General features: G+C 34.3%; 2 protein-coding genes across 2 annotated transcripts; both read right to left on the bottom strand.

The window, feature by feature from the left end:
* Positions 1 to 1377: 1377 nt before the first annotated feature.
* Positions 1378 to 3616, bottom strand: LOC128196554 (uncharacterized). Its single transcript, XM_052877901.1, has 2 exons — positions 3276 to 3616; positions 1378 to 2516 (listed from the first exon to the last, which is right to left on the bottom strand). The coding sequence occupies exon 2, from the start codon at positions 2077 to 2079 to the stop codon at positions 1660 to 1662; it is 420 nt and encodes a 139-aa protein (XP_052733861.1). The 5' UTR covers positions 2080 to 2516; positions 3276 to 3616; the 3' UTR covers positions 1378 to 1659.
* A 952-nt stretch (positions 3617 to 4568) lies between these two features.
* Positions 4569 to 9277, bottom strand: LOC108339259 (probable terpene synthase 2). The gene is made up of 7 exons (XM_017576398.2): positions 9131 to 9277; positions 8428 to 8713; positions 6541 to 6916; positions 6215 to 6430; positions 6006 to 6144; positions 5361 to 5606; positions 4569 to 4862 (listed from the first exon to the last, which is right to left on the bottom strand). The coding sequence occupies exons 1-7, from the start codon at positions 9275 to 9277 to the stop codon at positions 4569 to 4571; spliced, it is 1704 nt and encodes a 567-aa protein (XP_017431887.2).
* Positions 9278 to 13287: the final 4010 nt, after the last annotated feature.

The raw sequence follows: 13287 nt of genomic DNA on the forward strand, positions 1-13287 counted from the left end.
ACACTGAAACAACGAAGAGAACCGAAAAAAACTAGATGTAATAGTAACACAAATGATAAAAAAACAAAACAACTCAAAAAACTCAAGACATTTATGGAAGATGAATGAAACAGTGATGTACATTAGAAATGACCAATCAAAATTGATGAAACAGTAAGACAACACGAAAATCATATACAGATACTTAGCTCAAGCGTGGAATTCGACCACAGGTTTTGATACCACATGATGGAAGAACGATCCAGCTGATTCTGGAAGAGGTAATCATCCGGATCTTCTTCTCTGATTTAGACAGTAGCAACACAAGAAACATGGAAGATCTGCTTCGATTAGCAAAGCAATGCAACATAATGGATTGAAGAATGATGATGACCGAAGGAAATGGAAACATATAGAAACCATTATTCAAGAGGAGATCCGTGGATGGAGATTTAATGTGAATTGATGAATCTGTGATGCAGAAATTTCAAGATGAAAGTGTATTTGATGGAATGAAGATATAAGTAATCAAAAGGAATTGGAGGAACACTTTAAGCGGTGGGGTTTTGTGTTTGAGAAATGAAATGGAAGTAGAGGATTGTGTGTTGAAATGTGATGCGGATGGTGTAGAAGAATGATAGGAATGGAAGCCTAGCTAGGGAGAGAGGCTAGAGGAAACTCCAAAGCTCTCTCTCGTTGACCTTCAACAAGAAGAATGTTCTGGACTGAATCAACAAAAACCAATTCTTAATTCAAATCAAAGGTAACGTTACAAGCAATGGAGTAAGCTATTTAAAAGAAAAAAAAAGCTCCTGGGGCAAGCCTTTACTTGGATAACGTTATCAAGCAATGCCAGTTGTGCAAGGGTGAAGAAACGTGAAAATCCATGTGGACAATAAGCTAGCAACTTGTCAATAAACGTAAGCAACAGCTGGTGAAGAAACGTGAGCAGCAATTGGTGCATCTATTGACGTTGGGCTTTCTTCAACTTCAACCCAATTGCTTGCTGGAATGTGACTCATGTAGGTTTCCAAAGCAGCTTGTTGGACAGTGCCTTTATGCCTCCTACAAAACAACATATAAACATAATAGAATCCTTCTAAGACTTAGAGAAAGAAATTCAAAAAAATCTTTTAAAACTCCTTCTTTAACTTCCTCTTCTTAGTCTTAGCTTATGTTGATACTCCTTTGCATGGAATTCCCTAAATGGGTTTCTATCAAGCTTCCTCATGAACTCTCACTTGAGTCTGACTTAGGAAACATGTTAAATGAACAAGTATCCGTCGCTCGGTAAAGAACACTCTACGTGAACTCGCAAAGAATGCCAAAATAACAAAACGTCAATTGAAGCATAGCAAAGAGGTAAGATGAAGATAAAATAGGAAAAAACAAGTCGATCATTAATTACGAAGCCATACAAAATATGAGCCGAATGGAAAAAATAGAGAGCGCTATTAAAAGACCTATTTCCTACACGACCTATTACAAATCAAGATATTAGTTATGCCTCTACCCGGCGGCCTCTTCATCTACATCTTCAACAGTCACCCCAACACGTTGAGGTTCCTCAATTATGGACGACATGGGCAGAGCGGGAGCCTCGGTAGACGCAGGAAGGGACACAATTACAAGTTTCCCATGAACCAACGTCTTCATAATATCATAACCAGGGTTATTGAGCTACACCCTTAAGAAATAATGGCATTGGGCAATCCCCTTCTCGAAGCCAAGCAGGTGTTCATTGCAAATCTCACCATCCATAAATTTGTTCTCAACCATCAGTTTCTCATGGTCGTCCATCAGCGCATCCTTCTCACTCAAAAGGGTCTCCCTCTCCTTCACCAGGTCCTTGTTCTTCCCGGTCGCCCTATGAAGATCCAACCTTAGATCGTCGTTGGACCTTTGCAGCAGACAGTTGTCATTTTGAGCCTTGGTCAGAGCAGTGGCATATTTCTCCCTTTCATCCTCCGCATTCATCAGAACCTCCTTTAAGCATCGAGTCAGATCCTCGTTTGCCTTCAAGGAAGCCTCTAGGTCTTGGCGGGCAGTATCTAGCTCCTTAGCCATTATGGACTTGGTCGCACCTACAACATAGGCCATGCAAAGGTTAGATCAGACGTTTTGTTCATACGCCAAGGCCTCATCAGCAGTCATTCCTTTGAAAAGCTTTTTCTCATCAGGAGTGAGATTATATTGAAGGCGATCTGCTATTCTCACGTTCGGGTCCAGCGGGCCCACAATCAGAGGTCCCTCGAGAATTTTCCTCTTGACCGTTTTGTGTGAGGATACGGATCGTTCCCGAGAGGACTTCCGTTTTTCTCCACTCCTACGAGGGGCAACCTCGGGAGGGTGGAAGAAGGTTGAGGCTTCGAAGCTACCACAAAACACCATTTACGGTACGTGCAAGATTGGCGGATTTTGGGAGTGGGGGACAGACGACAGCGGAGGATGTTCCTTCTCTAGTTTTCTACAACTCCTCCTTCCATCGAGCCATCATCAACGAAAAACCTTGTCTTTCTCCATGGCGCCGAAGAGATCTGTGACGCAAAAAAAATTTAGATAAGTTACAAAGGGCAGCTCAACAAAAACGGGCTTCAAAGTTCAACATAGAGCATTGAACTCTAGGAAGTTGATGAGCGGTCGGGAAGAGGTCCGTTAGGGTAGCTGATCAAGCTAACCAACTGATTCTAGTTCAGTTGGAGTCATGGAAGACTTGGCCCAAGAAATCACCCTCCTAGGATGCTCAGTCCAATAAAAAGGAAATTTGGCTTGCTTCTTGTTCGAATAAAAGTTGGATCGACCGGGCTCCGTTATTGATACTTTGAAGAAATTCGTTTTCAATTCCTTATACGAGGTGTTGAAAAGAGTAAACATTTGCCAATCCTTTACGGGCGACAAGGATACCCATGATTTATTGGGGTAAGGCAAGGCACAAAAAAAATAGAGAAAACAAGCAGGTGTAGATGTAAGGGCAAGGGCGGTGCAAACAGTGATAAATGTCTGCATATAGGCCCACCCATTCGGGTGAAGTTGGGTCGGAGCTACGTTTGGTGCTTGAAGAACGTCCATTTGAAACTCTGAAAATTGGAGACGAACGCCTAAATCGCGAAACAAGGTGGAATACTCATAGAAAAAATCAATGTCGTAACCTTCCCGTCCGTGGCATGCCCACTCGTCCTTTTGTAGATGGCTAGTTTGATGCTTCTGGCATCCTTCGCGCTGGGTAGTATACACACCTGACCGACAAGTTCTTCCAAGCATAAACTAGTGCTAAAGGAGGATGTGTAGAGTCTTACCTCATGGGAAGACCAACCATACCCAAGAATGGCTGGAGGAGGAGCATCTGTATCTTCATCCACTCTCCAACCGCGTCAATCTCTGTTTTTACTTCTCCTTCATCCTTCATTTCTTCGGACAAACAAATTATGTCGGCGGAGGAAATATTTTCGGTAGCTTCCCGCGCTAATGGTTGACCTCCCTCGCCAGCAGAGCCTAGGATGGAAGACCCTACTAACGAAGACAACTATGCCGCATCATCACCATACCCCTGACCTTCTTCACCGGCGGACTCATCGGATGACCACGTGGTAGACAACATTGTTATCTGAAAGAGATAGGCAGAATGATAGGTTGAAGAGAGAAGTGAGGGAAAGCATGATAATGACGACGACCCTACCTCTTATATTATAGCCGAAAAAAGCAGTTTCGAGGTTTTAATCTCAATCGTTCATCACACTCAAATCTAACGGCTAGGGATGATCGACCTTTCACATTCAATGGGTACGGATCCCACGATTCCACGTGTCCAATGACCAGTGATTACTTTATGTGGTAACTGCTCAGGTAAAACTACATTCTCGTGCCATTTTTCACTCAGTCGGATTAGTGAGCTCCCAGTGCGAAATTAAAACCCCTTTGCAACTTATGACTGTTGCTCGAGACTTGGGGGCTATGTACTATATGTATGTACTATATGGAGTATGTCGGTCGTTGTTGCAATAGTACTCTCCTTTCTGATAAGGGCCAACTGATCAGGTAGGCAGCCGTTTTAGGTGGTTAAATACTAATTAATGGGTTGTTAGTAGGCATTTTAACAAGTATTAATTAATAGGTTTGATTGTTATAAGCTCTACAAATACACGATTAATGTCGATGTAAAAACAATTTTTTCCTAAATTAAATCAAGACCTTCTTGAGAAACATATCTGACTTGAACATCAGTGTCTTCTACAGGTCAACAACCAATCGGTGTGGATTACTTTCTTAGAGAAACTTGACAATCGAGGCATGAAGTACTTAAAGGTAGGACGATCGACCTTTAACCCCTTTTAACCGAAAATATTTACTTTAATTGTTATATCTTGAAAAAAAAATGCATTTTCATTGTCCAAAGTGATGTTTAATATTTCTAAAAGGAAATTATATTGACATAAATTTTCTTTTTTGACAAATCTTTATTCATTGACCAGCTTGTCGAACAATCCAAAATGAATATGCAAGCAAAATGGAGTTTGAAGGCGACCGTTACACAAAATGTTGATCACCAATAATTAATAAACCAATCATTAACATAGACCAAAGCTTGTAATTTATACATACATCTTTTTAACTAATAAAGTTTGAATGTGATCTTTCATTATCCCTCCTGCATTTGTATAGTTATCTTCGTCTTTGTAAAGCACGTCGATCACACGTGCAAAGTTGACCACACGCATAAGAAATTTCATTGGTACTTCGGTAGGAGCTAAGCATGCATCGTTTATGTCCTTCCAAGCATTCTCAACTAACTTGCGTAGTTCTTCAATGGCACATTTCCTTGAGATTTTATGCTCCTTCATATAGCATTGAATGCTTGAAACAACATGTTGTCTCTCCTGTTCAAACTTTCGTAAACAAAACAAAACAGAATCCAAACAAAATCAATATATAATGGTCTTAGAAAAAATATTATTAATGTCTTTCTCTTCCAACATCTTAAGAGTGTTGCAATTTGCAATTTCCAATTCTTCATATAAAATAAAGAAAATGTTTCTTCTTATAAACTCAAATTACTTATAAGTGGGTTATACACACAATAGTATAGAAAAATCTTATATGAATTAAAAAAAAATATACTAATTTTAAAACTAATATAAAAACAGAGATTAAAAAAATATTAATTTTTTATATTAATTTTAAAGTTGATATAAAAAGTGTTATATTTTACTTTTTTATATCTGTTAAAGTTATAATCTAACTGAGAAAGTACTTGGACAAGTACCATTCTATTATTACTATGCCTTCTCGAGAATGTTTTATAGAACTAGGTGTAGTTCCATAGAAAACTGTCACATTCTCTTTTTAGTTAAATTAATAGAAATTAATTAGTGTGTGGGGTTCACCTCATCTCCGACAATGTCATCCGTGAGTCTAGCAATAACTGCAGAAGCTGTAATAATTACTGGCTCATTCGTTGCCCATATAAGGACCTCCTCTGTTGTATCTTCCATTCCTAAGAAAGATGTGGTAATCAACAGATGGTAGCCAGCGGACGTTGTTCTTACTTGCATGTACTCCTCCACTGTGGGAGTGTGGTTGGAATGGCACCACCTTGCCTCAGACATGTGACTCTGGACTAGTCTTTTCATCTAGCATAAAGTACAAATTTATAATATTGAGAAATATATTTCACACTATTCATTGGAAATAAGAAAAAAAATGGTCAACACTATGTAATCTCTCTGCACCTAACTTCTTATAAAATGTTTTGTCCAACGTTTATAATTCGAATATATATATTGTCATAAAAGATCCAAATTCCTCGTTTGGTCATTAAATAGGATAAGTGATTTAGAAGAAAAATGATTTTTTTTACAATTGCACATGAAAATATCTATTTTTCTGTAGTCCCCACGATTCAATTTGTTAGAAAAAAGATATTCAGTTTATATATTTTAAGAAATAAGATAAAATATAAAAGAATATTTGATTTAATTAGTATAAGTTGAATAAGGAATAAGAAAAAAATAATGAAACTATAATTGTACCTCTTTCTTGACATACTTGATGCAATATACTTTTCCTTTCTTTCTCATCTCCAGCTCGATTTCATCAAATACATCCAAAATTGCCTTATAGCATAATTGCATGTATTTTGGGAGATCAAACAAGCAACAAATATCCCACCTGTTAGCCTTGAGAAAGTTATCTTCAAGATGATATATTAGTAGAATTAAGCTACTGATATACTACTAACCTCTCAACTGCATTGGTGAATAGCTCAAGTTCTTTTATGGTTCCATATGCATCGTACATGTCATCAATGACGGAAGCCAGAGCTGTTAATTTTGTTGTCATCCATCTTGAATATTGTGGCTCAAAGTACACCCCTAAATTCCAAAAACAACACTCTGTGATCCTATCTCTTGTAAAAGGTAAATTGGTTGAGACATCTAAATCCTTAGCCCACCATCTGAATCACAAAAAAACAACATTCATATTCGAAAGACAAAAAAAAATATTCTTTCACAGATATTTAATGATTTATAAGACGAAAGGTAATATGTCTAAGGAAGAAATTACTTGGTTAGACTGCTGACTTCTTTCAAATGTAGTTCTTGTAGCTTGTTAAAATCTAATTTTGCAAATGTTAGCAATTTTTCATCATGAGATGGATATTCTTCGTGGAAAGACATAAAATATGTTGCCTCCAACCTAGGCAAACCTCGGGAAAGTGATTGTCTTAAGGTATGTTGCACTCGTGCCCCAAGAGAACAACTTATTTGGGTGGTTATAGACTTAGTTAATTGCTCCATACTGAAATTGTGTGCTTCTTCGAGTACTTCTTCTCCATGACATCTTAGTTGGGCTGTTTCATACAAGCTTAACATTCCTTCAATATCATCGGCTACACTTTCCTTAAACTTTCCGGTTTGATCTTTGAATTTGCAAAATATACCTGTTTAACTTGTTGATACGTGTTAATTTCAAGTTATACATTTAATTTTATAACTATTATAATGGATACCACCACACAATCTTAAAAGTTAAAATTGTTTTGATCAAATAGTAAACATTATATAATTTAAAAAAGAATAAACATTATTTAGGTCATAGTCGATTTTAATCAATATAATGTATTTTTGTGTACAAATTACCAGAACGAAAAGCTTCATAAAAAATTATAATATTTTGATAAGTCGTATTCCATCAACACAACTTCAACAATAAATTTTATTGAAGTCGTGAGCTCCGGAAATGACTTTGTATTTAAATTTTGAAATTCTGAAATTGTGTACCTTATGCACAATTTCAGTATAAGAAGTTGTGTATACAGTATACAAATTCTAAGTAAAATCCAAGAGCTACAAAAGGAATGCTTTGAGATCTGTGGTTGTTACATGTGATAAGTGTTGTTGTACATGACATACAGGACTTCTGATTTAAAATAAAAATTTCCAAATCATTTTCCATCCCACAACTTCAGATCATTAGATTTTACAAATAAGTCACGTGCTATACACCACTTCTAATTTCAAACAAAAAAAATTAAAATTAGTTCTCTCACAACTTCAATGGATAATCTCTTACACATGGGATACACGGTTTCTATTCCGAAATTTTAAATCAAAAGTCGTCTATATAGAATTTACGACTTCTATAAAATTCATTGTTGAAGTCCGTATGTTGATGGAACACAATTTGTTCAGAAGTTGTAATTTTATCTGAACCTATATATTCTAGTTTGTGTATAAAAAAAAAGCCATTTCAGAAAAAAAAAACAATTTAAAATAAAAAACCATATATTTGTCGGAGGTTGAGGTTGTTAAGTTTTGATGACTCAGAAATTTGTACTGACCCAAACATGTATGTATTTTTAGAATTGATTTCAGATATTCGTTTTAGATATTTAGCTAATGATTCTCATCCTCTATCCTAAAAGATCAAACCAAGGCAAACTTTATCAGCATTAACACGCCAATGCCATGTCGTAGTCTACTTTTTGTCTTTCTCTTACCTATATATTATAACTTCATCTTTATTCTAGGAAAGAAGCTCTTTATTTTATTCCACTTGTTTGTCTCATCCCAGACCACGTTTTTTCAATAGTTAAATTTGTAATCAAAATTATTATAATTTATAATCTATTTTCTTTTTCTTTATTTACAAAAAGACATACATGCATCCTACATCACGGTCTGTTTCAACCAACTTGAACTTTATTAACTCATTTCTGATTCATCTGTGCAAGAAAAACATCAAAATTTTATTCGAACAATGTATTTAAATTTGTTTAGACTTGTTTACCCTATATAATAGACTCGACTACACTCGTATGGAGAAACAAAGACATCCCTGAAGTAGACTAAAGAGTAAACTGAAACAATAATTTAATACCGTCGTAGTGAGTTGAACAAGAAGTTAATGTTCTTTGAAAAGTAAATTTGGTCAAATGCTCAGGAAACGTACTTGAAGAAATGCGGTATCCATGTTGTCTAAGCAGCCGAAAGAGTAGAGCCGTGTGGTAAAGATCATCACAGTGAGCTATGATATCATTGTCCTTTGTTGAAATGTCATAAATTTTACATAAAGCATTGCCAATTTCATGCTCAAAATGGTAAGACACACCCAAACGTTGGACTGAATCAATGAAGTCCAATTTAAGAGAGAAATTGTTATCATCAATCGGTGAGACAAGTCTCTTCCTCACGTCCTCTTTTAATAGTTTAGCTTCTTGAGTACGGCTATCACTTTCCTGCATCAAGTAGTAATGAAAAGTCCATCATATGAAACGTTTTATCTATAGATACTAAGGTCTTGTTCTCTTGAGTGGATTTGAGAAGAATAATTGAGGGGATTTGAAAGGATTTGAAGATAAATTTTTTTGTCGTTTATTTGAGTTAAATTTGGAGGTAAATGAGAGTGAATTTGAAAGTAAATTTTTTTAATTTGTCACGTCAATAAAATCCTATACTAATTCTCACAAATTTTACTTCCAAATTCACTCTCATTTACTTCCAAATTCACACAAATAAACGACAAAAAATTTATCTTCAAATCCCTTCAATTACTCTCCATCAAATCCACTTAAGAGAACAAAGCATAAATGTTAAATATATGCAAATGTAATTAGCTAAAGAAATTGAAAAAGTAAAAGGGCAAATGCAAATACCGCGGAACAAGGAACAGAGGAAAGGAAGCGATCGCCCCAAACCGAGGGATGAAAATTTGCAGTGGGTCTAAAGGGAGGTTTTTCACCACTGGCGGAAATTTGAAGTGATAAGCCACCGTTAGACATGGTTTTTTGTGTAGTATGCATACAATTTACGTTATGAAGTTCGAACACGCTTCTTAAATAGTGTTTCTCTGCCTATCATGTATCAGCTACGAGACACACACTTATACAACACATATAGATGAAGTTTTAAATTTAGAATATGAAATTTTTAGTCCGTCACATAATTATGACATGATATATATAAATAAAAATGAATTTAATGTTTTTCAAAGGTTTCAAAAATATAAAATGTTCAATCATCTATCCATACTTTAATTTCACTCTTACATAATAAAATTAAAAACGGAAAAAAAATATTCATTCTTACAAAAAATTAGAAATTGAAAAAGAATATAAATTTCATTCACCATTATAACAAATTGATCAAAACGTAAAAAAAAAAAAACATTTGCCTCACCTATGCCAAGAATAAAATATTGAGTGGAAAATGGTGAGCCCCACTATAATTTAATTCTACAATACAACACAATAAGCATATAGGAAACGTGATGCTACATTAACATGTGTGGACTACAGAAAAACAAAACCCTAAAGGTGAGATGATAAGAAAATAGTGGTCGCAAAATCGGTAAGTCAATATTCTTTATATTTTAATTTTTTAAACACGTGATTATTGTTTATTAATAATTTTTATCTCTTTCTATTGGAAGATTAAACAAGTTACCTTTTTAGCTATATTCTTTTTCTAGATGTATTGGATATTATTGGATATTCATGTCCTAAGTAAGTTTTGGGGTTTCTGAGGTGAATTTTTAAAGCAAAAAATAAATGTAGAATATTCTTATTGAATATACTTGTGCAAATATCACATATCACATACATTTAATTATGTAGTATAGGTTACACTTATATTAAAAACAGAACTTATAAAAACACAGTAACAGTTTTTAAATTACTAGTAAGTGTAGGTTACGGTTCAAATGAAACCGTAGCCTATTTTAACACATCATCTACGAGACTACCAAATTACATCATAAAATTTGTGAATTTCAAAAACTTTTAATTTACAACTTTGATACAATCGTTTTAACCATAACAAGAAATTTAAAATTTTCTTCATTTCTCAAACTTATAATCCATTAAAATTTTCATAAATAAAATTCAATGTTTATGTGTAAGGCCAAAGAAAGTACATGTTTCAGAATTCACAGTTAATATTAACCTAGTAACTTCCGTGCAGAATTTTCTGTTGTATGACCTTCATTTCCAAGTACAGCAATGAGTGGACCGTCCAGCTCCTTTTTCTTTTTTTTTTTATAGCAGGTCTAATTTGAGTGAGAGTGGGACAAAATGTTTCTGTTTTGGACTATGATATAGGACAACTTTTTATAATTTTTTATCAATATATCATGTTTCACTATTTGATTGGTCTATTTAAATTTATTTTCAAAAAATATTTATAATAGACCAATCACAGGTCACTATGTTGTAAAGAAAAATTGTTAAAAAACATTTTCCTTCTTTTTCTGTATCTATTGGTGAAAACCTTTCAAAGTGAGACTGACACACGTGGTAGGACAAGTCTACTTTCAAATATTGGTTAGTGAATGTTTTGGACACACATGAGTTTTATTGTAATAAGTTGCATCAAACCAAGTCTGACCATTGTTTTTATTATTCACGGGAATCAATTAAAATTGTCCCTACACTCCTTCATTATTCACGTTAAAAAGGCTGCACATTTTGGCCTCCAAGGAAATTCACGTTGGCTGGTCGATTGATGGGACAATTATTCATTTATCACAATTTTCTATCCTTTAAAATGTAGCTCATCTCTTCTCCTTTCAAGCCTACAATTCATGTTAGTTTAGAGGCTGAAAACTGTACCTTTCATCAATCATTTTACTTAGGCTCTGTTCACTTTAGGTGATAAAATGTAGAGAATGATTTGTACGGATGAATTTGTGATTTATTTTATGTTTGTTTCCATGGATTTGCGCAGATAGATTTGAGGGATCTAAAAAATTTTCATTCCTCATTGATAGAGAAGATTTGAAGGTGATTATAATGAAAAATCTCACCTTGTATCAATATATAAAAATGTATGGAATAGCTTCAAAGTGGGTGCTGTAACAAGAGGATCAATTCTAATTATGAAACTTGGCAGTTTTAATAATAATAATAATAATAATAATAATAATATATATTAATAATAAATATAATAATAATAATAATAAAACTAATAATATTAATAATTATAATAATAATAATATTATTATTTTAATTTACTAAATTACAATTTTTTACATTTTAAAAATTAATTTTTATTTTTTCTTCATATGATTTCTTTTTCAATTATATATAACATCAACAATTATCATTTTATATTATTTTTACTAGTAAGGGTATTTTGGTAATCTTTAATTTCTACTCACTAAACAATTATTTTATCTGTCACATCGGTCAAATCCTACACTAATTTTACAAATTTTACTTCTAAATCAACTCTCACTCACCTCCAAATCCACTCAAATAAACAACAAAAAATTTACCCTCAAATCCATTCATTTACTCTTCCCCAAATCATTTTATCAAAGTAAACACACCCTTAAGCTAGTTGGAATTTAGCTACCATACTGGACAAATTTGTCTTTCCAAATCTACTTTCTTTGTTGCACCGTGGCCTTCTTTCATGGTCACTTATTAGTTGGTTTTCTCTTGAGAAGGATCCTCCTTGATCTGCACTAATTTTCAAATGCATTAATGATGGAACCAAAGCTTTGTTTCACTTCTTTTCTACATTGTTACCAATGAGGTGCATTGTATTTTAAAAGATAATGATTTTGATGATGCTGCAAGAGAAGAACTCGAAGAATGAAGTTGTAATTTATTTAAAAGGACTTTTGTAGACTGAAAATGTATTAGGAATAACCTTGAACATGTAAACACTTAGAAATTTCCTGTCTTTAGGATATCTACGCATATAATCGATTATTTGATGTAATAATCAATTATCACAAGCCTTGTTAGAAAAACCATTGCTCTCGTAGATAATCGTTTATTGCTTGAAATAATCGATTATCCTGGTCTAGATGTGAATTGTCCAAGTCTCGCAAATAATCAATTATTCCTCAGGATAATCGATTATCACTTTTTTGAAAACCCTGTAATGGACTTGAATAATCGATTATTACTTACAATAATCGATTATCACTAATAATCGATTATCACTGGAAGTTGTATTGTTGTGTCTTTTCAAATTCAGACCCGTGGGCTATATATAGTTGTCTAGAACCTTTAGAGGGCTCATCTAAGTCATTTGAGAATACAGTGTGATCTGAGGAAGTTCTCAAGTGTTAGTTCATTGCTCTTGTCAAGTCTTGTGAATAGGAGAAGCTCGCGCTTTGTGTGTCAAAGGTTGGAGCAGCTCTCTTCAAGTTGGCAGAGTTGTTTTCTTTCGGTTCGTTGGTCGAAGGAAGATATTTGTTGCACTGTTCCGGTTCGTTTGTTGAAAGAAAGTGTTCGCTTCTTGCTTCCGGTTCGTTTGTCAAAGGAAGTTTCCTTCTGGTTCGTTCGTCGAAGGAAGGTTTTATCATCTTATTTCATTCACTATATTGTAATCTGTAAAACTGTTTTTAGTGAAAAAGTTAATCACAATTCATAGTGATTACTGACTGGACATAGAATCTTTTGATTCGAACCAGGATAAAAACCATTTGTGTGATTTTTTCTACTCCCTACACTCTTTACATTTTCTGCACATCAACTGTTTGATAAAACGTTTAAGAGAAAATTAAAGGAACCATTTTTTAATTGACCGAACAAGCTCTTTGCTTTTAACAATTCGTATCATACTTTGAGTTTTATTATTTCCGCTGTGCAATATCGGTACCGATTGTTCCAACAATTAGTATCGAAGCTTGCTTTGATATTCTTTCAAATTTTTCGAAAATGGCCGGTCATCAAAATTAAGTATATGCCGAAGGTGCTTCCATCAACAGACCACCACTTTTACTAGTGATAACTATGGCTTCTGGAAAGTCAGCATGAAAATTTTTATGGGGTCTGTTGACAGAGGCATCTGGGAAGCT

The sequence above is a fragment of the Vigna angularis genome, chromosome 5 (assembly GCF_016808095.1).
Source record: "Vigna angularis cultivar LongXiaoDou No.4 chromosome 5, ASM1680809v1, whole genome shotgun sequence".
Classification (NCBI taxonomy): Eukaryota; Viridiplantae; Streptophyta; class Magnoliopsida; order Fabales; family Fabaceae; genus Vigna; species Vigna angularis.